Genomic DNA, 27,631 nt, shown 5'->3' on the forward strand with positions numbered 1-27,631 from the left:
ACTGCCAGACTTAAGTTATAAGGAATGACTGGACTTCGCCCAGAGGGAGTGAGGTCCGATTCCGGGACAGTGGGGTCAGCTCGGACACCGAGGGTCAGTCCCAAAGGCCACAGTTACTGGTGACATCTAAGCCCTGGTGAAGAAGGGAGATAAATACTATTGGTAACACAGAAATGGGATTAATGGATTAAATCATTACCAACAAGTCAAAATATGAAATAGGGTTTAGTCCATAATAAACCATCCCACACGTAAGCTTCTCCCTTCAAGATTGAACACTGTTTGCAAATATGTCTCTTCTAGCTGTTCTGGAATCACAAGTATTTCCTGTGTTACAAAATCACATGTACTCACAGACACACACTAATACTCTCAAATTCCACCAGTCATATAACAATCAACAGTCAGGCTTTTCTCACCTTGCTCTCCACCCCCTGGTGGGGAGCTGAGCCTGATCCTCGTCCTATTGTCCCAATTTTAAACAGCTGACTCCAAACAAGCCAAGGCTGAAATCTGAACACTGCCAGTCCCTGGTTACGTAATATTGAGATACCTAGTACAGATTCTTCAGAAATGGTCATCATTCTCTCTGCATGAGAATGAAATAAAAAGTTAAAATGAAAGGACAAGTTTGTATTTCTCATTTTAACCCACAGAGTGTGGCAGGTCAATGTAACCACTAGCTCAGTTGGGAGGTTACACAGAGTTGCAACATGCGTGACTACAACAAAGAAGAGCTAAATGAATTATTCATGAAATGAGCTAAGTCAAAAAACAGATCATGTAGTCTTTATTTTGTAGTCTTTCCCAAAATGTCTTACTGTATTCTTCATTCTGTCTGTATGAGTTTTATAAATCTGTAAATCACCTACATGACTACTCGGAAACTGCAAACCAGTGCCTAATATTAAAACAAACATAATTTAACCCATTGTGTGGGCATAATTGTGCACAGATTCCCTCAGTAATTGTTGCAGGAACACTTTGTGTCCCATCTTGTCAATCATAACCTACAATTATAATTGCAGATTAGATTTTTTTCATTGTAATGCAGACTTGATTTCAAAAGCTTTTTGTTGGCAGGGAGCATGAGGCTGAAGTTTGCCTGGGGTGCCTGAAACTCCAGCCCTGGAGCATAGCAGCGTTTCTGAACAAAATGAGAACTAGTTCCAAAATGGAAAACTGTTTAAGGACTCATTCCCTACTTGGGGATCCTTTCTGTCAGCATTGTGTATGCACCTATGCCGGATGAACTGCAGTCATTCATGAAAGTTGCTGACCACCCCTCTTCTCAAGGGGCAATTAGGGTTGGACAATAAATGTTGGCCAAAGCAGCTACATTTGCATCCCAAGGAAGTATTCAAAAGTCAAAGCCCATTGAGAATCTGGCAATGTGAAGTCCCACCCCCCCACCACCACAAGAAAGAAATATTGTACAGTTTCAGAAATTTAAAGAATTGGACAGTGACATGCTGATTTTCTTGGCCTGAAGCCCAACCCATTTATACTGAGTATGCATGCAGAAAGTCAGCATGACAATCAACTTGACTGCAGTTGGCTACTTTTGTTGCCTTAATTCATCACCAGAAACTCACCCTAACTATGATGTCAAACATATTCACAACGAGCAAATGGAAAAACATTGTTTATTATTTCTCTGAAATTTCCAATGAATTGGGTTGTTTTACAGTGGTGGAGGTGGTGGGAAAATCTACAAAATTCAAAGACTATTTTGAAGAAGCCTGGAAAATAAACTTGCTGTGGGATACATTCAGGATCCAGTTCAATTGTAGTTCCTCCTCATGCTTGGTGCTGGAGCTCTGATCTTGAAGCTGAGACTCCACTGGATCAGGTGAGAGGGCCAATGGAAGGGTCTCATTTCAAATTAGACTGGGTTACTATTCAGGGAAGGGAGGATTGGCTACGAAAGACTTAAATAACTGCTCTGGTCTGTTAAATCGTCCAGGAATGGACATTAACAGGTCCTTGTTGACAGAAATTGTGCCTTTTGCTCTGTATTGGTCTTTACACGTCATTGATGTCTTCACAGTTGGTAGCTGGCCATCCCACTCTGTTCTTCTGATAGAAGTGGACTGGTCATCTTTAAGAATCTCAGTTGGTTTAAATATTTCTTGGAAGAGTAGATCAGCAACAGCTTTCCCCCAAGGTAATGGCTCCTGGTTGGATCTAGAAACCTTCAGAATCTTCCCCCAAACATGTCCAGTATCCAATCCAGTCCCCGTGCCTGGTGTTTCTGATTCAACTTTGACGTTCAGAGTGTGACTAGAGGCTGTTGTCAGGTTCTTCTTGACAGGAGCTCGGAGTTTGTCCATCACTGGGACATGGAAACAATCAAAGATTGATGGAAGAATCTTGGTCCAGAGTCCCAACAGTGGCTTTGAGAATCCTGACCATGCCTTCTTTTCAGGAATCATTTTCGGATTGGGAGTGAATATTTCATCAAGTGGTATCTCAACAAAGTCATCACACTTTGTTGATCTCATGTGGTTTGGAGTTCCAAAAGGTGGTTCTGATTTCCACTCTAAGTTTGAGACAGACAGAGATGGTACTGAGAGCACTCTTGCATTTTGACAGTGTCTAGGGACTGATGTTAGGCTTGAGGTCTGGTTTACAGAATGAGTTTTGTTTGTATTGACTTCAGATCTCACTAGGCCGGTGAGATGTGAAATAAGGCAGGAGTTATCATTTTCCACTGTTTTGGGATGCCATCTATTCTGTTCACTTATTCTTGTTGTTATCCTCAACCCTGCAGAATAATCTCCAATTGAACTCTTTGGCTGACCGACTGACCAAGCAGTGGTAACTTCCAGCTGAGGAGTTGTGAGTCGAACCTCACCATTCTGACCAGTTAAGCCTTTCAGGCTTGAGTTTGGTTTTGGTGGTTTGTCTTGCAGACAACTCCAGAAATTTGAGGTCTGGTGGAAAGGTTGACTTTCCCTAACAACTGGAGCCCACATCCCGAGTGCCTGGGTTAAATGGTGAGGTGATGACAAAGTTTTATTTTCTTCAATGGTACAGTTTGCTAAGCATGCACACAAAGAATTAGAATCAGACACAGATGAAAAACCTGGATTCGACCTGGGCTCCATTACAGACTGGGGTGTGTGAGGGCTTATCAGACAATGAGGAACACTACATTTCTCTGGATATCCATTATAGTTCGTGTTAGACTCTCTAGACTCTCTTCTTTCTGCGGAGACACAGGGATATTTCAGCCTCTGATCATTTTGGCAATCAAGGCTTAAGTTCACGTTGGGCAGAGGAATGGAGGGTTGAACATCGAGGAAAACTGAAGCTGGAGACCCATTGCGGGGGAGGATAGAGCAGAAACCTGAAGGCACAATGAAGGAGCACTGTGCACTGTCTCCCTGGTTATTTAAGCTAAAAAGCGATTTATCTTTAGGATGGACCTCTGTTTGAGGGAATAGGTACTCAGTGGCAGCTGTCATCTGGATGGGAAGCAGAGAAGGCAGCGAGAGATGGGGGAGTAAAAGGACTGAAAGTGTTGTTAGTTGTCCCTTGATTAACGTTTGGCTCCTGGCAAAGAGATGGTCACAGGCCCTGGCCTGAGAATGGGAAAATGCTGAAAACCAAACAGATGTGTTCAAACTAGAAGTGGTGTATCTGGATTGAGATGGGACAAAATGGACCCTCTTGTGATCAACTTTCTCTCTTTGTTGTTTCCTCTTCATAGTGATACTCGGCAGTGTTTGTATGATGAGCAGACAGGTCATAATGGCAAACACAAACAACAACAAATCTGTAGGAGGCAGGCGAAGAAGCATTTGAGTAGACAAAATAAACATTTAAACAATTGGATCAATACAAAAGGCATTTACCTGGATATATGGGTTCACCAACAGTAAATACCCTTTATAAAACTTGTGAATTAATCCCTAGCCAAGTTCTTAGCTCAGCAATATTCAGCTTAGCTGAGATCAAGCTCTGGGAATGTCACCACTCAACTCACTGGCCTCTCAGGCTTTATCAATGCTGGGAAGGAACCACAAATGGTGTGGGCACAAGGACTATCAACCACCAGCATCATATTCAGCGGGACTGATGCGCTAGGAATCCCAGGTAAAAAACAACCTCAAACAACCAGGGGGCTTGCTGTTAAAGTGAGGGTTTGCTCACTAATCTAATGCCTATCCTGAGTGTGACTAATATTGGGGATTTGTGTTGGCAGAATGTGTGCCGCAAACTGGAATAAGGTCTCTTTCAATCAACGGCCATTGGGGAGTGGTAACTACGTATTGTAGATTTGTGGGGTTATGTTCTCCCTCATATCCCATACAGTTCCTCCTTGTGACATCCTGCTCAAACATATTAAGAGAATTTGTTACATTCGTCATGTTAAACCTCAATGCTAAAAGCAGATAAGCAACTCTATCCTCAAAACAATTAAAAGTTTCAACAAATTAGAATCAGTGTTGTTCATGGTGGGATGCAAAGCGTTAAAAAGAACCAGAAGCTCACTACAAGGCACGAAGTCTGCAGATGGAATAAAAATCAGGAAGTGCTGGAGAAACTCCATAACTCTGGAAAATCTGTGGAGAGAGAAAAACAAAGAGAATGTTTCTCATCCAATACAACTCTTCTTTGGAAATGTCATATTAGATGGAAATTTTTATTCTTTCTTCATCACAGAGGAGGCTGGAGCTACTGATTGTCTCTAGCATTTTCTGTTTTTATTTCAAATCTGCAATATTGACAGTATTTTGCTTTTGTTAGTAACTGATAAGGGAATGAGCCTCGTGAACACTGTTTGTCCTGAATGGTAAATACAGGTATTTCATCCCATGTAACCCTTAAGTAAAATAAATCACAGGTTTCATTTTGACTCGTACAAATCTGGTTCAGTGTTCTACCCAATACACATTGGGTGATGGGATTTCCATACAGCTTACAGTTGAATTTAACATCTAGATCCAGTCCTAGACTATCTCTGTTCTGCAATAACAAATGTTGATGCCCTGAATGACTAACTTTAAACACAGATGGCATGGGTAATGAGAGGTGGCTCAACACACACTTCTTACCATGGGGGTGAAGATTTGGATACTCTGAGACCTCCTCCACTTGCATTTTCATAGCTGGAAGACATTCATCCCCCATAAAGAAGGAGGAAAAGCTCTTCCCCAAGGCTGCCCACAACAGCAGTCATGTGAACAGTTCTGGAACATCCCTGTTACCACGTGACAGAACAGCAAACTCTGTGACATCACTTAGTGACCACTGACCAGAAGAGAACACAAAGCCATCACTGGGTGACCACTAACTGTGCAAGAATGGGATGAGTGACACACAGCCATGATTGAATGTTGGAGCAGATGTGATGGGCCTATATTCTGCTCCTATGTCTTATGGTCTTAAGGAAGGCAAGACTTTGCTGCCTGGTAACACAATGTTGATGTGAACAAATGAGATGGTGCTATACCAGAGGTGGAGAAAGCAACAGGTGAGACAAGTAGTTGCTGCATGGGTGAACAAGTGAGATAATTCTACCCCTTTGGGGGCAGGGAAAGATAGATGAGACAGTACCAATTGTGGAGGGTAACAGGTGAGACAGTGCCACGCGGGAGGGGCATGGACCTAACAAAGTGGGTCAAAGTGGGCTGGACAGCAGGATATGATTAAGACATAGAAATCTGTCATCCCTACTACATTGTTCAGAGTTAAGGCAGGTAGCAAGATTGTATGAAACCATTCACCAAAGCTTTAGTTAAATACAGAGAAATTTCTAATATTTACTTATCCAATGATGGACTTTGTTTTATGCTTGAAGAGTTCCTTGTATTGTTGACAGAACAATGGTAGGGGTTGCCTTAGGCTGGTGAGGGAATTGGTTCTAATTTCAGGTTCCATGACTCCTTTATTTCCCCAAGGTCTGATCATCAATCGTTCAAGCCATCTTAAGAATCTTGTGTCCATCTCCAGGAATTTTCCTTAATTCAGGAATCTGACCTGGAAGGTTTGTTCCAATCCATCTCCCGAGCTATATTCTTCTCACTGTCTGCTGACTCCTTAATGACTTGCATTACCAAAGCATTCCTGTGCCGGGTGGCGTTGAGCTGGCTCGGATTTGATTCAGGCAGGTCCTATGTATTAAATCAACAAAAAGTTCAAGTCACAACATAATTCACAGAACACACAAAGCACCAAAGCTTCCTTCAGATTATCCCAAAACCTACCATGCTTACTCTCCCCACATACTCTGCCTGGGGTGTGATAAGCAGAACTGAGCAGAAGGACACAGGAAATAAGTGCAGGAGTAAGTCATTTGACCCCTCAAGGCTGCCCTGCTATTCAGTAAAACCTGGCTGTTCTGTCCAGGCCTTGACAGCTCCCTTGTGCCAGCTCAGTATTACTCTCAATTCCCAATATTTCCACCTCCTCTTTAAATATTTTCAGTGATGTAGCCTCCACATTTCTGGGATAGAGAATACCGCACATTCACTACCCTCTGGAAGAAGATCTCAGTTCTAAGATCTTCACATTTCAGTTTTAAATGAGTGTCCCCTTATTCTGTACTAATATGCCCTAGGTGATGATTCCTCACTAGTGGAAACATCTTCTCAACATCTACCCTTGTCAAATTCCCCTCATTCTTACAACATTACCCCTCATTTTTCTAAAATTTAATGAATAAAAGCCTAACCTACTTAGCCGTTCTTGTTAAATGTACGTTTTCATCCCAGCAATCAGCCTGGTGAATTTCTTTTGAACAGCCTGCAATGCTGGTGTATCGTTTCCAAATACAGTGACCACAACTGTACACAGTGCTCCGGGTATGTTTTCACCAAAACCTGCACAGTTGTATCAAGACTTCCCTGTTTGTAAACTCCAAGCCCTTAGCAATAATGGTCAAACTTTTATTTGCCTCCTTTATTACTTGCTGCATTTAGATACACAAGAACACTCAGATCCCTTTCTCCACTTTCTCTCCATTTAAATAATAGTCTGCCTTTTGACTATTCTTATCAAAGTGCATTATCTCACAGTTTCCTACACTGAACTCCAACTTCCAAGTTTTTGCCAACTCACTCAACCTATCTATACAGGGCAAACACCGCATCCATGGAATCGTTTCCTGTAGTTTCAGTTACCCATGGTTTACCATAGCCCGAACATATTATAGGGAATTTTCTGGGACCAGAGACCAGGAGGCTGTCGGGAAGGTAAATTTCCCATATAAATGAATGGGTTTGCTCTTATGCGTCGTTTTGGGCTTCTGCAATAGGTTTAGGAACGTATCCCCCGTGAGTACAGGGGGAGTACTATATCTCCCTGTAAATTCCTCATGTCTTAATCACAACATGCCCTCCCACCTATTTTTGTATCATCAGCAGATATGGATATCTCTCCCCCTCCTCCAAATCATTCACTGACAGGTCGTTCTGCTAGAATGCACATTTTGTTAATGCGAATTTGCTGTAAAGCAATTGACAAATTGGGGACAGTGTTTCTAAAGTGCATCTTGTAAAATGTGTGTTGGCTGTAACGTGATTATGCTGTTTCTAAGGCATGATTTTTCTATCATGCAGGGTTGTACAAGAACATAACCATCACGTTATAGAAGAACTACCTGTAGATGGTAAATAATTAAGGCCCTAGGCCTGATCTTTTGGAACTTCACTAGTTAAATCTTTCCAACTTAAAAAGACACATTACACATTCTTTGCCTTCTATGTTAACCAATCCTCCAATCATACTAATATATTACCACCCATTATCACAAGCTCCTCTCCTGGTACAATAATCTTTTCGGCCACACATTATTGACATGTTTTGTAAATCGAAGTGTACTACATCTACTGGTTCCCCTTTATCAATTCTGCTTGTTATACCCTCAAAGAACATAGCAGATTTGTTAAATATGATTCCCTTTTCATAAAGCAACACTGATTCTGTTTGATTACATTAAGCTTTTCTAAATGCCCTTTTTTTCCCCATAATAATGGACTCAGGCATTTTCTGAACAAGAGATATTAGGCTAACTGGTGAGTAGTTTCCTGCTTTCTGTATCTCTCCCTTTTTAAACGCAAGCACATCATTAGCAGTCTTCCAATTCCCTGGAACCCTCCCAGAATCTGGTGAGTTCTGGAATATTTTGACTAATACCTCCACTATCTCTTTAAATTCCTTCCTTTAAATCCATTGATGCAGGCCATCAGTTCCTGGCAACTTGTTTGCCTTCAGTCCTACTAGTTTGTCAAATACTTTGTCCTGCATGATGCAGATTGTTGCAAGATCTTTTCTCCCATTACTACCATGCTTATTTGTTATCTTTGGTGTGTATATATTGTTCCCCACGGAAGACGACACTAAATATTGATTTAAATTATTTACCATTTCCCTGTTATTAGTTTTGCAGTCATATCCTACAAGGGTCCCACACTCACTTTAGCTACTCTCATTTTTTAATACCTATACAAGCTCTTGCTTTTGTTTTATATTTCTTGATAATTGTATTATATTTCCAAGTTTCTCCTTTTTTATTGGCTTTTAAGTTATCTGCTGCTGGTTACTAAAAAATCCTCAATCCTCTGGCCTACCACAAGTCTTTGTCACTTTACACGCCTTAGCCTGTGACTGGCAATGTACCACAGGGATCGGTGCTGGGTCCACTGTGATATGTCATTTACATTAATGATTTGGATGAGAGTTTAGGAGGTATAGTTAGTAAGTTTGTGGATGACACCAGGATTGGTGGTATAGTGGATGGTAGACATGTTCATCTGGGAATGCACTGAGATCTTGGTCAACTGGGTCACGGCAGATGGAGTTTAATTTAGATAAATACAAGGTGTTGCATTTTGGTGGGTTAAACCAGGGCAGGACCTGCACAGCTAATGGTAAGGCACAGAGGAGTGTTATAGAACAAAGAAGTCTAGGTGTACAGATTCATAGCACCTTGAAAACAGAGTGACTGGTAGACAGGGTGGTAAAGAAGGCTTTTGGCATGCTTGCTTTCATTGGTCGGAGTGCTGAGTATAGGAGTTGAGATGTCTTGCTGCAGCTGGACAAAACTTTGGTGAGACCACTTTGGAGCAATGCATGCAGTTCTGGTCACTCAACTATAGAGTCATAGAATTGTACAATTCGGAAACAGACCCTTCGGTCCAACCTGTCCGCACCAACCAAGTATCCCAACCCAATCTAGACCCACCTGCCCCGGAATAGTCTTAAGCTGGATCTAATGTTATATAATGAGGTCGGATGGAAAAGAGATCTTATAGTTAGAAGTCCTCTCGTGGAAAGTGATCACAACATTGTAGAATTTCAAACAGAGTTTTTAGAGAGCAATTCAGGTCTGAAACCAGTGTTCTCAACATGAATAAGGGTGAGTACAGAAGTATGAAGAAAAAGTTGTTTAAAGTAGGCTGTGAAAATAGATGGAGAGAAAGGTCAGTACATGAGCAGTGGCAAATATTTAAACAGATATTTCATAATACTCAGTAAAAAATTATTTTGGTCAAACAGGTCTCATTAAGAAGGATGGACCATCTGTGGTTAACAAAGACTATCAAGGAGAGCACTTAGAGTCCTCGGGGTCTAGGGCATGGAAACAGGCCCTTCGGCCCAAATTTCTCATGCTGCGCAGATACTGATCCTCGGAGATTTGGATTAAACCTGCCCCAATGGAATCACTCTTTCTTTGCTAAGCACTGGTGCCCCATGAATTGGAATCCATTTCTCCCATACTAATTTTTGAGCTACACAGTTACTTCTTTAATCATACAGACATACAGCATGCAAAAAGGCCCCTCGGTCTAACTCATCCATGCTGACTGGATTCCCTAAACTGAACCAGTCCCATTTGCCCGCATTTAGCCCATATCACTCTAAACCTTTACTATCCATGTGCCTATCCAAATGTTGTAACTGTACCCGACTCTACCACTTCCTCTAGCAGCTTGCTTCATACATGCACCAGCCTGTGTGAAAAAGCTGCCCCTTAGAGTCCTTTTAAATTTTTTCCCTCTCATCTTAAACCTATGCCTCTAGCTTTGGACTCCCCTACCCTGGGGAACAGACCTGGACAATCCACCTTATCTATACCCCTCATGATTTTATAAACCTCTATAGGGTCACACCTCAGCCTCCAACGCTCCAAGGAAAAAAAGCCCCAGCATATCCAATCTATCTTTATAATTCAAATCTTCCAGTCTCGATGACATGACATCCATGCAAACCTTTTTTGCATCCTCTCCAATTTAATAACATCCTCTCTGTGGCAGGGTGACCACACATTATTTAATCTATGTCAATTTGCATGATGCTAAGGTATTAGTAATCCTGAGATCGTAGAAGGTCATAGAGATGTACAGCATGAAAACAGATCCTTCAGTCCAACTCATCCATGCCGACCAGATATCCTAAATTAATCTGGTCCCATTTGCCAACATTTGGCCCATATCCCTCTAAATCCTTCCTATTCATGTACCCATCCAGATGTCTTTTAAATGCTGCAACTGGAAATGGGAACAGTTCATCCTTGAAACTTTCACAGGACCTGGGTGGGGGTGCCTGTTGCTAGAGCCCGCACTCACTGCATCTTCTGGATTTCGTCCTCAACAAACTTCTGCTCTTGTCCTTTTTATAACTGGCTGGCTCCACCTGCAGCCGCTTGGCCTGGTAGATGGCATTTCCTTCCTCATCATCCTTCTCTTCTCCAGTACCACCTTCCCTTGACGTTGCCAGCTTCATGCCCACCTGAGCCTATTTCCCATACGCACCCTCCTCCTATGCCGCTGCCATCTCCAGGCCCTAGCAGATCGGCCGTATCATCTGGGAGAGAAACTTGAGCCTCTGCCATTTCTCTGGCAATGGCTAGCTCAGGCAGTAAGCCACCACTCTAAACTTGCTCCAAAATCCATGGTGCTGGCTTCAGGACCCTGCCGACAAATCAGGCTGAGGCATAAATTGTGCAGAAGTCACAAATTCAAAATGTGCTTCAGCTGAACTGCCTATTTTTTTAACAAAAATGTCCCAGGCCCAAAGCTGCCTTAGCCATTCAGCCTGATTGACCCCTAGGTTCAGCTCCTTCTTCTCTGAGATTATCATCTTTGTGGTTCTACTTGCTAATTTAGTGTCAAGCTGCTCATAATTCCGAGCAGAACAGCTTTCCTAGTCATACCTAGTTGCTGGTACCTAGTGGACCATGACGACTGAATCCTTCTGCTCCCACTACTAGTTCCTCTGCAGTCTAGAGGGCTCTGCATGCCCTAGCAACTAAAGCCAGCGATATTATCACTACATCACTGCCTCCCCAGGGAGGTGATCTCTATTGGATCATCAGGAACATTAAGAATAGTCCACTTAGCCCACCAAGCCTGTTCTGCTGTTCAATAAGATCAGGGCTGATCTCCTACTTCAGCTTCTCCTTTCATTCTGATAAGCATATCTCTTCATTCCCCTAGTAATTCCCAAAAAGCTATCCCAGTCTTGAATGCAGTCAACGATTATGTATCACTGTTCACAAGGTAGAGAATTCCAATGATTCAAAGCCCACTAATTGAAGACATGCTGCCTTATTTCAGTCTGCAAGAACCGACAGATTATTCCGAGATTTACTTACCCTGTTTCAACTTCAGATCTGCACGTGCAACTCTCTATTCCCTTGTAATACAGTGGGTTGTGGAGAAAATGGGGTTTTGGGACAGTGCAGCAGAGTGCTATAGGGAGGTTGGGAGGTTTTTGGGAAGGGGTTATTATGCAGAGATTAGCATCATAGAAATTATATAGAGATTATAGAACATTGTGAAATGGACTTGGAGGTTCAAAGGGAAGGTTTGGGTGTATGAAAGGTCTGTGTACACAGTTTTATTTGATTAAGAATATTTTTATGGAAGTGTTGTGGGAGAATTGGGCCACTGATGGGGTTATTTCGATTTGGAGTTTTATTAGGATATACAGAAGGAAGTGGGGGGACATTGAGTGTCGATTGTTTCATTTATGGAATTTGGAGGAGGTTTGGGGGAGGTTTGAGGGGGTTAATTAGTTTAGTTAATTTACATTTTTATTTAGAGTTTGGGGTGCATTCACTGATATTTCAACAGAATACTCAAAACCAATGGCAAGCCAAAAAATCAGAATATTCAAATATTCCAGTGTGACATAGAATGCAAGGAGCAGAAACAGGCCCTTTAGCCCTTCAAGCCAGCTCCGCCATTCAATATGTCCATCACTAATCCTCTATCTCAATGCTATATTCCTGATTTTTCCAAGATTCCTTGATTTAAAGTGTAAACATCTCTTTCTCAAATACATTTTCTGCTGACAAATATATTCAGTGACTTGACCTCCAGAATCTTCACCACCCCTCTAAGTGAAGAAATGTTTCTTCATCTCAGTCCTAAATGGTCTATCTCTAACCTGGGTTCCCTAGTTCTGGACTCCACAATCAGGGAAAACTTCCTCCCTGCACCTCGCCTGTTCAGCCGTGTTAGAATTCTGTATATTTCAATGAGACCTTCTCTCATCCTTCTAAACTCAAATGAATACAGGCCAAGTCGAACCAATCTCACCACATTGGGCAGTTGTGTCATCCTTGTTATCGGCCTAGTGAACCTCTGCTGCATTCCCTCTAAGGCAAGTACATCTTTCTTATGAAGGGAGACTCAAAATGTACACAATACTCCAGGTGCAGTCTTACCAAGGCCCTGTGCAAGTGCAGTAAGTCATCTCTACTTCTGAACTCAAATCCTCTCACAATGAAGGTCAACATACACCATTCGTCTTCCTAACAGCTTTCTGCACCTGCCGACCTACTTTCAATGACCGGTGAATAAGGACACCCAGATCTCTTTGTACATTCACACTTCCCAAAACATTACCATTTAAATAATGCTCTGACTTTCTGTTTTTCACACCACAGTGTGTAAATTCACATTTAGTCATGTTATACTGCATCTGCCATGTGTTTGCCTACTCATTCAACTTGTCTAAATAGCCCCGAAGCCTCCTTGCATCATCCTCACAACTCTCAATCTGGCCAGTTTTGTGTCATCGAGACACAAAAACTGCAGATGCTGGAATCCAAAGTAGGTAGGCAGGAGGCTGGAAGAACACAGCAAGCCAGGCAGCATCAGGAGGTGGGGAAGTTGACGTTTTGGGTCTACTTCAGGACAAGGGTGGGTGTGGGGGAGCTGCAGATAAAGGGGGCGGCAAGGGCATGGGGGATGAAATGGGGATAGGTGAAGACAGGTAGAGTGTATGATCTGGTTGGTCAATGGGAGGAGTGGATCAGTTGGTGGCAGGGAGGAATTGCAGTGATGGGAGGGGCTGGGAAGGGAGTTGGGGCATGGGGAGGGAGGTTATTTGAAAGTGGAGAACTCAGTGTTAAGTCGTCCAGGCTGTAGAGTGCCCAGACAGAAGATAAGGTGTTTTTCCTCCAGTAGGTGCTGTAATTTGTTTGGGCAATGCAGAAGGCCAAGGATAGTCCTCCCAGTCACTGCCTACTTCAATTCCCCCAACCACTCCCTTTCCGATATGACTATCCTTGGCCTCCTCCATTGCCAAAACAAACCACAGCACCTATTGGAGGAATTGTGCTAGGGGACTCTCTAGTCAGACAGACATTTCTGTGACCAGCAGCGAAAAATCAGAATGGTGTGTTGCGGCCCTGGTGTTGGCATCAAGGATGTGTCAGAGAGGGTGAGAAAGTTCTTAAAGAGGAGAGGGACCAGCAGGAGGTCATTGTACACATTGGAACCAACGACGCAGGCAGGGAAAAGGATGAGATTCTGAAGGGAGATCATATGAAGTTAGGTAAGAATTTAAAAAGGAGGTGCTTAGGGTAGTAACATCTGGATTACTTCTGGTAGTGCGAGCTAGTATGATTAGGAAGAGGAGGATAGAGCAGATGAATGCATGGCTGAGGAGCTGGTGTATGGGAGAAGGATTCACACTTTTGGATCATTGGAATCTCTTCTCAGGTACAAGAAGAATGGATTGCACATGAATTGAAAGGAAACTAATATACTGGCAGGGAAATTTGCCAGAGATGCTCAGGGGGATTTAAACTAGTAAGGTGGGGGGCGGGGGGGGGGGGGCGGGAATCCAGGGAAATAATGAGGAAAGAGATCAATCTGAGACTGATACAGTTGGGAAAGAGTGTGTCAAACAGTCAGGGCAGGCAGGAACAAAGCAGAGAACAAGGTAAATTAAATTGCATTTATTTCAATGCTAGAGACCGAACAGGGAAGGCAGATGAACTCAGGGCACAGTTAGGAACATGGGATTGGAATATCATAGCAATTACAGAAATGTTGCTCAGGCATGGACAGGACTGGCAGCTTAATGTTCCAGGATACAGATGCTTTAGGAAGAATAGAAAGGGAAGCAAGAGAGCAGGTGGAATGGCGTTTTTGATAAGGGATAGTATATACTGCTGTACTTAGGGAGGATATTTCTGGGAATACATCCAGGGAAGTTATTTGGGTGGCACCTGAGAAATAATAAAGGGAAGATCACCTTCTTGGGATTGTATTATAGATTCCCAATAATCAGCAGGAAATTGAGAAACAAATTTGTAAGGAGATTTCAGATATCTGTAAGAATAATAAGGCGGTTATGTTAGGGGATTTTAGCTTTCCAACACAGACTGGGACTGCCATAGTGTTAAGGGTTTACATGAAGAGGAATCTGTTAAGTGTGTACAAGAAAATTTTCTGATTCAGTATGTGGATGTACCTACTAGACAACCTACTAGCAAAGGTGCAAAATTTGACCTACTCTCGGGAAATAAGGAGAAAATGAGTTCTGCAGATGCTGGACACCAAAGTCAAAACTGTGGTGCTCACAAAGCATTGCAGGTCAGGCAGCATCTGAGGAGCAAGAGAATCGAAGCTTCAGGCATAAGTCCTTCATCAGGAATGCTCCAGCACCACACTTTCGACTCTTAGGAAATAAGGCAGGGCAGGTGACTGAGGTATCAGTGGGGGAGCATTCTGGGACCAGCGACCATAATTCTGTTAGTTTTAAAATAGTGATGGAAAAGGATACACTGGATTTTAAAGTTTAAGTTCTAAATTGGAGGAAGGCTAATTTTGATGGTATTAGGCAAGATCTTTCAAAAGCTGACTGGGGGCTGATGTTTGCAAAAAAAAGAGACGACTGGAAAATGGGACGCCTTCAAAAACGAGATAACTACAGTCCACAGACAGTACATTCCTGTTAGGGCGAAAGGAAAGGTTGGTAGGTGTAGGGAATGCTGGATGACTAAAGAAATTGAGGGTTTGGTTAAGAAAAAGAAAGCATATGACAAGAGAAGACAAGAAAGATTGAGTGAATCCTTAGAAGAATATTACGTCTGTAGGAGTATACTTCAAAGGGAAATCAGAAAGGTAAAAAGGGGACATGAAATAGCTTTGGCAAATAAGGTTAAGGATAATCCAAAGGGAATTTATAAATACGTTAAGGACAAAAGGTTAACTAGGGAGAGAATAGGGCCCTTCAAAGATCAGCAAGGCAGCCTATGTGTGGAGTCGCTGGAGATGGGGAGATAGTAAATGAATATTTTGCATCAGTGTTTACCGTGGAGAAGGGCCTGAGAGGTATAGAATGTGGAGGGAAGGTCATTGATGAAGCAACTGAAGATGGTTGGGCCTAAGATACTACCATGATGAACCCTGCTGAGATGTCCTGGAGCTGAAATGGCTGACCTCCAACAACCACAACCACCTTCCTACATGCCAGGTATGACTCTAACCAGTAGTAAGCTTGCCCCCGATACTCATTAATTCCAGTTTTGCTAGGACTTCTTATTACCATTATTGGTCAAATGTGGCTTTGATGTCAAGGACTGTCACTCTCACCTGACCTCTGGAATTTAGCTCATGTCTTTTTTTGAAACTAAGCTGTAATGAGGTCAGGAGCTGAGTGGTCTTGGCAGAATCCAAACTGGATGTACCTGAGCAGTTCATGAAAAACACTACGCCACCTTTTTCCCGTTTTGTTTGTCCTTCCGAAACAATGTCCCTGCGGGTTACTTTCCAGACAAAAAGAACAAGATGGCAGCAGAGTTGGACACTGCTTGTCTGCTCCATCCATTTCTTTTTCTCTCTTTTATACCTTTTCCTTTTCTTTCTTCTTGGCCTTGAAATCTCAGCTTCAGCAAAGGCTTGGCCTCTTGGATCCTCATTCTGGGTCAGTGGTGCTGGAAGAGCACAGCATTTCAGGCAGCATCCGAGGAGCAGTAAAATCGACGTTTCAGGCAAAAGCCCTTCATCAGGAATAAAGGCAGAGAGCCTGAAGGGTGGAGAGATAAGTGAGAGGAGGGTGGGGATGGGGGTAAAGTAGCATAGAGTACAATAGGTGAGTGGGGGAGGGGATGAAAGTGTAGGTCGGGGGTGGGGGAAGGGTGGAGTGGATAGCTGGAAAAGAAGCTAGGCAGGTAGGACAAGTCATGGGGACAGTGCTGAGCTGGAAGTTGGGAACTGCAGTGAGGTGAGGGAAGGGGAAATGAGGAAACTGTTGAAGTCCACATTGATGCCCTGGGGTTGAAGTGTTAGGGTTAAACCCACCGAGTCCCACAGCTACCTGGATTACACCTCTTCCCACCCCACCTCCTGCAAAAATGCCATCCCGTATTCCCAATTCCTCCGCCTCTGCCGTATCTGCTCCCAGGAGGACCAGTTCCACCATAGAACACACCAGATGGCCTCCTTCTTTAGAGACCGTAATTTCCCTTCCCACTTGGTTAAAGATGCCCTCCAACGCATCTCGTTCACATCCTGCACCTCCGCCCTCAGACCCCACCCCTCCAACCATAACAAGGACAGAACGCCCCCGGTACTCACCTTCCACCCTACCAACCTTCACATAAACCAAATCATCCGCCAACATTTCCGCCACCTCCAAACAGATCCCACCACCAGGGATATATTTCCCTCTCCATCCCTTTCCGACTTCCGCAAAGACCATTCCCTCCGTGACTACCTGGTCAGATCCACGCCCCCCCCCCCCCCCCCCCCCTCCCCACAACCCATCCTCCCATCCAGGCAGGTCCTGGGCCTCTTTCACCGCCACTCCCTCACCACCAGACGCCTGGAGGAAGAACGCCTCGGAACACTTCAACCCCAGGGCATCAATGTGGACTTCAACAGTTTCCTCATTTTCCCTTCCCCCACCTCACCCTAGTTCCAAACTTCCAGCTCAGCACTGTCCGGACTTGTCCTACCTGCCTACCTTCTTCTCCACCTATCCACTCCACCCTCCCCCCCCCCCGACCTGTCGCCTTCATCCCCTCCCCCACTCACCTATTGTACTCTATGCTACTTTCTCCCCACCCCCACCCTCCTCTCATTTATCTCTCCACCCTTCAGGCTCTCTGCCTGTATTCCTGATGAAGGGCTTTTGCCCGAAACATTGGTTTTACTGCTCCTCGGATGCTGCCCGAACTGCTGTGCTCTTCCAGCACCACTAATCCAGAATCTGGTTTCCAACATCTGCAGTCATTATTTTTGCCTAGTTGATTTTAACCCTCTTGGATCCTCAGACTCTCAGTCCCTCTTCGGACTCTAAGCCTTAGTGTGGACTCAGCATGGCATCCACTCAGCCTGGCATGATGGCCTTTTGGCCCAGCTTGGCAGTCTCTAAGCCCTCCATGGTAGTCTTCCAGCACCCCATGGCCTTCTTGCAGCCCAGCCTGGCCTCAGCATGGACTTCCTGCCTCAAAGTGATTCTGGATCAGTCATCCGGTCTCGAGGAGAAGCCCAGCACAGACTAGAGGGTAGGTGCCAGTGTGGACTGGGTTGGATGGACTGTTATTCCAAACTTTTTTCTTTATTTTTCTATTTTATTCGTACAATCTGCAATGCTGAACATTCTATTTATTAGTTTTTAATTGCTTTTCATAAGAACTTAAAATGAAGAATCTGTACCGAGGTACCTTGTACATACTTTTTTTTGTTTAAAATATACCAAGAGAAACTTCTAGCTGAGCCTTGTACATAAAATAGTCGTCAAGTGGCAACTGGTAAACTTTTCACGGTTACTCGTTCGATAATGAAGCTAATTCAATTCAATACCTCTCTAAAATTGCAACTTAATCAATATTCCCGAACCATTCAGAACATTCCATAGTGACGTGGAAAATTCCAGAATATTCCAGAGTGCCCCCGGACTCCCCTCACACCAACCCCCCCCTCCTCCCCGGACTCCCCTCACACCGACTCTCCCCCCCCCATCCCCCCCTCACACCGACCCCCCCTCCTCCCCTCACACCGACCCCCCCTCCTCCCCTCACACCGACCCCCCCCCTCCCCGGACTCCCCTCACACCGACCCCCCCCTCCTCCCCTCACACCGACCCCCCCTCCTCCCCTCACACCGACCCCCCCCCTCCCCGGACTCCCCTCACACCGACCCCCCCCTCCTCCCCTCACACCGACCCCCCCTCCTCCCCTCACACCGACCCCCCCTCCTCCCCTCACACCGACCCCCCCCCCCCATCCCCCCCTCACACCGACCCCCCCTCCTCCCCTCACACCGACCCCCCCCCTCCCCGGACTCCCCTCACACCGACCCCCCCCTCCTCCCCTCACACCGACCCCCCCTCCTCCCCTCACACCGACCCCCCCCCCTCCCCGGACTCCCCTCACACCGACCCCCCCCTCCTCCCCTCACACCGACCCCCCCTCCTCCCCTCACACCGACCCCCCCCCTCCCCGGACTCCCCTCACACCGACCCCCCCCCATCCCGGTCTCCCCTCACACCGACCCCCCCCACCTCCCCTCACACCGACCCCCCCCGGACTCCCCTCACACCGACCCCCCCCCCATCCCGGTCTCCCCTCACACCGACCCCCCCCCCCCATCCCGGTCTCCCCTCACACCGACCCCCCCCCCCCTCCTCCCCTCACACCGACACCCCCTCCCCGGACTCCCCTCACACCGACCCCCCCCACCTCCCCTCACACCGACCCCCCCCGGACTCCCCTCACACCGACCCCCCCCCCCCATCCCGGTCTCCCCTCACACCGACCCCCCCCCTCCTCCCCTCACACCGACCCCCCCCCCTCCTCCCCTCACACCGACCCCCCCTCCTCCCCTCACACCGACCCCCCCCCTCCCCGGACTCCCCTCACACCGACCCCCCTCTCTCCTCCCCTCACACCGACCCCCCCCCGGACTCCCCTCACACCGACCCCCCCCCCCATCCCGGTCTCCCCTCACACCGACCCCCCCCTCCTCCCCTCACACCGACTCTCCCCCCCATCCCCCCCTCACACCGACCCCCCCCTCCTCCCCTCACACCGACCCCCCCCCTCCCCGGACTCCCCTCACACCGACCCCCCCTCCTCCCCTCACACCGACCCCCCCCCCCCTCCTCCCCTCACACCGACCCCCCCCTCCCCGGACTCCCCTCACACCGACCCCCCCCCCATCCCGGTCTCCCCTCACACCGACCCCCCCCTCCTCCCCTCACACCCCCCCCCTCCTCCCCGGACTCCCCTCACACCAACCCCCCCCCATCCCGGACTACCCTCACACCGCCCCCGCCCGGACTCTCCCCCCCCCCCCCCCGGGCCCCCACCTGGAGGATCCTCCTGCTCCGTTGTTCGCTCGGCCCAACCACAGCCCAACAGAGCCCGGCCGCAGCCGCCGACAGCAGCGTCCAGAAACACATCGCCAGGCCCCGGTTCCTCATCTCGACCACAGCCGGCCTCCCTCAGACTCGGTAATACACTGGGTAATACGGTAATAAACCAGTATGTGGCCCACACACGGAAATACGGTAATAAATTAGACAGAGGCCCACACAGGGTAATACGGTAATAAACCAGTATGTGGCCCACACACGGAAATACGGTAATAAATTAGACAGAGGCCCACACAGGGTAATACGGTAATAAACCAGTATGTGGCCCACACACGGAAATACGGTAATAAATTAGACAGAGGCCCACACAGGGTAATACGGTAATAAACCAGTATGTAGCCCACACACGGAAATACGGTAATAAATTAGACAGAGGCCCACACAGGGTAATACGGTAATAAACCAGTATGTAGCCCACACACGGAAATACGGTAATAAACCGGACTGAGGCCCACACTGGGTAATACGGTAATAAACCAGACTGAGGCCCACACTGGGTAATACGGTAATAAACCAGACTCTGACCCACACTGGGTAATACGGTAATAAACCAGACTGAGGCCCACACTGGGTAATACGGTAATAAACCAGACTGAGGCCCACACTGGGTAATACGGTAATAAACCAGGCATGGTGAATTGCATCTGTTCCATTGCATCCTACCAGTTTTATCTTGAATAAGGTAGAGCCATGTGTATGGTGTCAGTTCCACCACTGGTGCAGATTGAGGCTTTTATTCGAATTTCCAAACCGACTCCTGGTTAGAGCTCTGATAAGTTGTGTGCTATGTGACATTTGTCATGCTTCATATTTGATTGGAATAATGCTCATCCTTTTTCTTCCTCACTTTCTTCACATTGCACATTATAACTTCATGTTGCATGTATGTGAATCAGTAGGGGGTTTAATTCTCAGTGTCTTCCCATGAGGAGTTCATATCGAGCAAAATTATTTTAAAGTGCAGTGGAAATAAAGCTCAGAAATGCAATTTGAATGTCATGATTTGGAAGTGCTGCTGTTGGACTGGGCTGAAAAAGACTGATGACATTCAAATTTAAAAATCACACAACACCAGGTTATAGTCCAACAGGTTTAATTGGAAGCACTAGTTGGTGTTGTGTGATTTTTAAATTTGAATGTCATCAGTCTTTTTCAGCAATGTTTTCATTGTATTCACTCCTACAGTCAGTATTAGTTTGAGGGTGTCTTAGTAAGAGCTGGTAAAATCTTGAAATAATTCATTGGCAAACTGAGTCATTGTCTGAGATAGCAACGTCTGTGATTCCATGATTCCATGATTCCATGCATCTGGAGTGCAACTGAATGTCAAGAATACCCTTCTTTTGTGTTCACAGACATGATGGAAAGGAAGATTACATCAGCCATTCACTTGTCTCCTGGCAATGAATAGCACCAGTAATATGTATTGACTTCATCTCTTCTGATGACTTTGAGAGACCTAGCACCTACACAATATTTTGCTCTGACTTGACATTTTGTGATACCTAGATGTCCTTGGTGCAGGTCATTAGTTGAGTCTCGGGCCTTTGAAAATGTCCAGTCTCTCATAAATGAGTACCCTGTATATAGAAACATAACAAATAAGAATAGGACAGACATTTCTGCCAATCCACCTAGATGCTAATTTTCTCACATCATCCCCTTATCTTTCGATGTTCTTATTATCCAGACATGTACCAAGCTCTGTCTTGAACCTGGTCAATGAGCAAACTTCCTAAGCTTTCTAGGATTGAAAATTCCAAATATTCACTTCATCCTCTGGAGTGAAGATATTCCTCCTCATCTCAGTTCCAAATGCCTGCCCTTGATTTGGTTTATTAGTGTCACATGTCCCTAGGTACAATTAAAAGTTTTGTTTTGCAAGCATTACAGGCAAATCATGCCATACAAAGTGCATTAAGGTAATAGAACAGAGCAAGAAATACAATATTATGGCTGCAGAGAGCGTGTACAGAGAGTGAGATCAACATTAAATGTAAAAATTGAGAGATCCTGTTCACCGAGCTGGGAATTTGTGTTGTAGACATTTCGTCCCCTGTCTAGGTGACATCCTCAGTGCTTGGGAGCCTCCTGTGAAGCGCTTCTGTAATGTTTCCTCCAGCATTTATAGTGATTTGTATCTGCCGCTTCCGGTTGTCAGTTCCAGCTGTCCTGCTGCAGTGGCCGGTATATTGGGTCCAGGTCAATGTGCTTATTGATTGAATCTGTGGATGAGTGCCATGCCTCTAGGAATTCCTGAGTAGCTTGGATCCTGGATCTCTCTGAGTAAAGATACCTCAATTCCATCAAGTTAAAAATCACACAACACCATGTTATAGTCCAACAGGTTTAATTGGAAGCACACTAACGTTTGGAGCTACGCTCTTTCATCAGGTGATCAGATGAAGGAGCGTCGCTCCGAAAGCTAGTGTGCTTCCAATTAAACCTGTTGGACTATAACCTGATGTTGTGTGATTTTTAACTTTGTACACCCCAGTCCAACACCGGCACCTCCAAATCAATTCCATCAATATCTTCTGTTTCCTGGATCTTGCCGTCTTTCCAAGGCTTCTCTTTTTGCTTATTCTTGTACGGGCTCCTTGTCAAGACATACAGCTTAAAAGTGACTCTTCCTTCTGTGTAAATAGCGTTTGGCCTCTCTGGCAGGCAATTTTTACATCGGTATTTTTTCCTTCCACAGTAATAACATTTAACACAGTTGATAGATGCACTTCTTGCCTCCCAAGCTTTAGTACAGCCACCTCACCGAGTTGGCCATTTTGGATATGGGTTCTCCTGTTACCCAAATCACTCACTGATTTTGCTTCCTGATATCACAGTATACTTGTCTGCTCAGTTAAGTTGCTTTCATTAAGATTAACTCATTCCATGGTGTCAGAGAATTGTCCAATTGTGAATAAAACCCGTACACGGATCATTTGAAATTGACACACGCTGGTTTATTTCACGATATCGCGGGAAGAGAAATTGACTGCACGTATAAAGAATGGTCACTCTGCACAGATGAGTCTCAGCCTCTTCCCCGAAGTACAGGTGCATACAGTTTTTATAGGGTTACAAGTGATCCATGTTAATTGCAAGACAATACAGCAGAGAGAGGCTTCAGGGCTTCTGGAAGTGCAGTGTCATTGTGAGCTTTTGAATCCCATTAGTGGGTTGTTCAGATAACATGTTCCTCCGAATAAGTAATGGCTCGTTTATTGTCAGTTCCTGAATATAGGAGAAAGTGAGGACTGCAGATGCTGGAGATCAGAGCTGAAAAATGTGTTGCTGGAAAAGCGCAGCAGGTCAGGCAGCATCCAAGGAGCATGAGAATGGATGTTTTGGGTATAAGCCTTCCTGAAGAAGGACTTATGCCCGAAACGTCGATTCTCCTGCTCCTTGGATGCTGCCTGACCTGCTGCGCTTTTCCAGCAACACATTTTTCAGTTCCTGAATATAGCTAATTTGAGGCATCAATGGCTTTGTGGGTAGGCCCTCTTTTAGCGAGGGACAAACATGGTTTCTGTAAGCAAGTAAGCGTACCGGCCTGCTAGTAAGACTGAAACTACATGGTTCCAAGACCCCGCTTCCTAGCTTACTCCGAGCAAATGTACAAGCTCTGGAGAACAAGATGGACAAACTCAGATCACGGCTCAACTTCCAGCATGAATTGCGGGACTGTTGCACACTCTACTTCAGAGAAACCTGGCTCAACCCATCCACTCCCAACTGCACACTTCAGGCTGATGGTTTTTCTATCCATTGTATGGATCGTAAAGCGTCCTTACATAGAACATAGAACATAGAACAATACAGCGCAGAACAGGCCCTTCGGCCCACGATGTTGTGCCGAACATCTATCCTAGATTAAGCACCCATCCATGTACCTATCCAATTGCTGCTTAAAGGTCGCCAATGATTCTGACTCTACCACTCCCACGGGCAGCGCATTCCATGCCCCCACCACTCTCTGGGTAAAGAACCCACCCCTGACATCTCCCCTATACCTTCCACCCTTCACCTTAAATTTATGTCCCCTTGTAACACTCTGTTGTACCCGGGGAAAAAGTTTCTGACTGTCTACTCTATCTATTCCTCTGATCATCTTATAAACCTCTATCAAGTCACCCCTCATCCTTCGCCATTCCAACGAGAAAAGACCGAGAACTCTCAACCTATCCTCGTACGACCTATTCTCCATTCCAGGCAACATCCTGGTAAATCTTCTCTGCACCCTCTCCAAAGCTTCCACATCTTTCCTAAAGTGAGGCGACCAGAACTGCACACAATACTCCAAATGTGGCCTCACCAAAGTCCTGTACAGCTGCAACATCACTTCACGACTCTTGAATTCAATCCCTCTGCTAATGAACGCTAATACACCATAGGCCTTCTTACAAGCTCTATCCACCTGAGTGGCAACTTTCAAAGATCTATGTACATAGACCCCAAGATCCCTCTGTTCCTCCACCTGACTAAGAACCCTACCGTTAACCCTGTATTCCGCATTCTTATTTGTTCTTCCAAAATGGACAACCTCACACTTGGCAGGGTTGAACTCCATCTGCCACTCCTCAGCCCAGCTCTGCATCATATCTAAGTCCCTTTGCAGCCGACAACAGCCCTCCTCACTGTCCACAACTCCACCAATCTTCGTATCATCTGCAAATTTACTGACCCACCCTTTGACTCCCTCATCCAAGTTATTAATAAAAATTACAAACAGCAGAGGACCCAGAACTGATCCCTGCGGAACTCCACTTGTAACTGAGCTCCAGGCTGAATATTTACCATCTACCACCACTCTGACTTCGAATGGTTAGCCAGTTTTCTATCCAATTGGCCAAATTTCCCTCTATCCCATGCCTCCTGACTTTCCGCATAAGCCTACCATGGGGAACCTTATCAAATGCCTTACTAAAATCCATGTACACTACATTCACTGCTCTACCCTCATCCACATGCTTGGTCACCTCCTCAAAGAATTCAATAAGACTTGTAAGGCAAGACCTACCCTTCACAAATCCGTGCTGTGTCTAATCAAGCAGTGTCTTTCCAGATACTCATAAATCCTATCCCTCAGTACCCTTTCCATTACTTTGCTTACCACAGAAGTAAGACTAACTGGCCTGTAATTCCCGGGGTTATCCCTATTCCCTTTTTTGAACGGGGCACAACATTCAGTACTCTCCAGTCCCCTGGTACCACCCCCGTTGACAGTGAAGACGAAAAGATCATTGCCAACGGCACTGCAATTTCCTCTCTTGCTTCCCACATAATCCTAGGATATATTCCGTCAGGCCCGGGGGATTTGTCTATCCTCAAGTTGTTCAAAATGTCCAACACATCTTCCTTCCTAACAAGTATCTCTTCTAGCTTACCAGTCCGTTTCACACTCTCCTCTTCAACAATACGGTCCCTCTCATTTGTAAATACTGAAGAAAAGTACTCATTCAAAATCTCTACTATCTCTTCCGACTCAATACACAATCTCCCACTACTGTCCTTGATCGGACCTACCCTCGTTCTCGTCATTCTCATGTTTCTCACATACGCATAAAATGCCTTGGGGTTATCCTTGATCCTATCCGCCAAGGATTTTTCATGCCGTCTCTTAGCTCTCCTAATCCCTTTCTTCAGGTCCCTTCTGGCTATCCTGTTTCCCTCCACTGCTCTGTCTGAACCCTGTTTCCTCAACCTTATATAAGCCTCCTTCTTCCTCTTTACTAGACATTCAACCTCCCTCGTCAACCAAGGTTCCCTCACACGACCATCTCTTTCCTGCCTGACAGGTACATACATATCAAGGACACGTCGTATCTGTTCCTTGAAAAAGTTCCACATTTCCACCACACCCTTCCCTGATAGCCTATGCTCCCAACGTATGCTCCTCAGATCCTGTCTTGCAGCATCGTATTTACCCTTCCCCCAATTGTAAAACCTACCCTGTTGCATGCACCTATCTCTCTCCATAACCAAGGTGAAAGTCACAGAATTGTGGTCACCATCACCAAAATGTTCACCCACTAACAAGCCCATCACTTGTCCCGGTTCATTACCGAGTACCAAATCCAATATAGCCTCCCCTCTGGTTGGACAATCTACATACTGAGTTAGAAAAGCTTACTGGACACACTGCACAAACACCGCCCCGTCCAATCTACTTGATCTAAAGAACTTCCAATCAATATTTGGGAAGTTGAAATCGCCCATGCCTACTATCCTGTGGCTTTTGCACCTTTCCAAAATCTGTTTCTCCACATCTCTGCTGCTATTGGGGGGCCTATAGTAAACACCCAACAAGGTGACTGCTCCTTTCCTATTTCTGACTTCAGCCCATACTACCTCCAAAGGCAGATCCCCCTCGAACTGCCTTTCTGCAGCCGTTATACCATTTCTAATTAGCAATGCCACCCCCCTCCTCCTTTTTTACCACCCTCCCTAATCTTACTGAAACATCTGTAACCAGGAACCTCCAACAACCATTCCTGTCCCTCATCTATCCATGTTTCCGTGATGGCCACAAAATCGTAGTCCCAGGTACCGATCCACGCCTTAAGTTTACCCATCTTATTTCTTATACTCCTTGCATTGAAGTAAACGCACTTGAGCCCATCTCTGTGTCCACAAGTATTCCCTGTCAGTGCTACCTTCTCCACAGCCTCCCTACATTCTTGGACATCCTGACAAACAGCTAGCTTACTCACTGGACTACAAGTCCGGATCCCATCCCCCTGCCAAATTAGTTTAAACCCCCCCGAAGAGTGCTAGCAAACCTACCCCCCAGGATATTGGTGCCCTTCTGGTTCAGGTGCAACCCGTCCTGTTTGTACAGGTCCCACCTTCCCCAGAATGCAGTCCAATTGTCCAAATATCTGAAGCCCTCCCTCCTACACCATCCTTGCAGCCACGTGTTCAACTGCACTCTCTCCCTATTCCTTGCCTCACTGTCACGTGGCACCGGCAACAACCCAGAGATGACGACTCTGTCTGTCCTAGCTTTTAGCTTCCAGCCTAACTCCCTGAGCTCTTGAATGACCTCCCCACCTCTCTTCCTACCTATGTTGTTGGTGCCAATGTGTATCACGACTTCTGGCTGCACACCCTCCCCCTTAAGGATTCTGAAGACACGGTCCAAGACGTCTCGGACCCTGGCACCTGGGAGGCAACAAACCATCCGAGAGTCTCGCCCATGTCCACAGAACCGCCTGTCCGTCCCTCTAACTAGAGAGTCTCCTATAACTAGCGCTCTCCCCCTTTCCCTTCTGAGTCTCAGAGCCAGACCTCACGCCACAGACCCCGTCACTGCAGCTTACCCCTGCAAGGCTGTCCCCCCCAACAGTTTCCAAAGCTGTATACTTATTGTTTAGGGTAAGACAAAGGGTGGAGGGGTTTGCTTTTTGATCAACAACTTGTGGTGCACGGACATTGCAACCCTGGGCAGCCATTGCTCCCCAAACCTTGAATTCCTCACCATCAAATGCTGCTCTTTCTATCTATCATGGGAATTTGCCACTGCTACATTAACTGCTGTGTACATACCACCACAAGCAAAGGTTGAGGAAACTCTGGATGTGCTGTCACCAACACCCTGGAGACCAAACACCCCAAGGCCCTGTTTATTGTAACTGGTGACTTCAATCAAGCCAGTCTAAGGAAGGTGTTGCCCAAGTACTACCAGAACATTGGGTCAGGCAGCATCTGAGGAGGAAAATCGATGTTTCGAGCAAAAGCTCATCATCAGGAACAGATGAAGAGCTTTTGCCTGAAACATCAATTTTCCCACTCCTTGGATGTTACCTGACCTGATTTCCAGCATCTGGTTTCCAGCATCTGCAGTCCTCACTTTTGCCTACCACCAGAACATTACCTGCCCCACCAGGGGCCTAAACATTTTAGACTCCATCCCCCACCCTCATTTTGGGAGCTCCAACCACAATGCCGTGTTTCTTCTCCCGGCTTACAGGCAAAAGCTCAACCCGGCTCCTGTGTGGAT

At 45.8% G+C, this 27,631-nt stretch overlaps 1 protein-coding gene across 3 annotated transcripts in view; it reads right to left on the minus strand.

Annotated features, from left to right (window-relative positions):
• Positions 1 to 3: 3 nt before the first annotated feature.
• LOC132836340 (ubiquinol-cytochrome-c reductase complex assembly factor 3) overlaps positions 4 to 27,631 on the minus strand; it is a 109,094-nt gene continuing 81,466 nt past the window's right edge. Inside the window, exons 1-3 of one of the 3 annotated variants that reach the window (XM_060855788.1) lie at positions 19,567 to 19,697; positions 5,989 to 6,122; positions 4 to 133 (exon numbers count right to left, since the gene is read on the minus strand). In XM_060855788.1, the coding sequence (XP_060711771.1) occupies positions 127 to 133; positions 5,989 to 6,122; positions 19,567 to 19,680 (255 nt within the window). In that variant the 5' untranslated portion in view covers positions 19,681 to 19,697 and the 3' untranslated portion in view covers positions 4 to 126. Of the gene's footprint in view, positions 134 to 3,669; positions 3,782 to 5,988; positions 6,123 to 19,566; positions 19,698 to 27,631 lie in introns of those variants that run through there. The other 2 variants (XM_060855786.1, XM_060855787.1) reach the window with 2 other exon arrangements.

Source organism: Hemiscyllium ocellatum, chromosome 46 (genome assembly GCF_020745735.1).
Source record: "Hemiscyllium ocellatum isolate sHemOce1 chromosome 46, sHemOce1.pat.X.cur, whole genome shotgun sequence".
NCBI lineage: Eukaryota > Metazoa > Chordata > Chondrichthyes > Orectolobiformes > Hemiscylliidae > Hemiscyllium > Hemiscyllium ocellatum.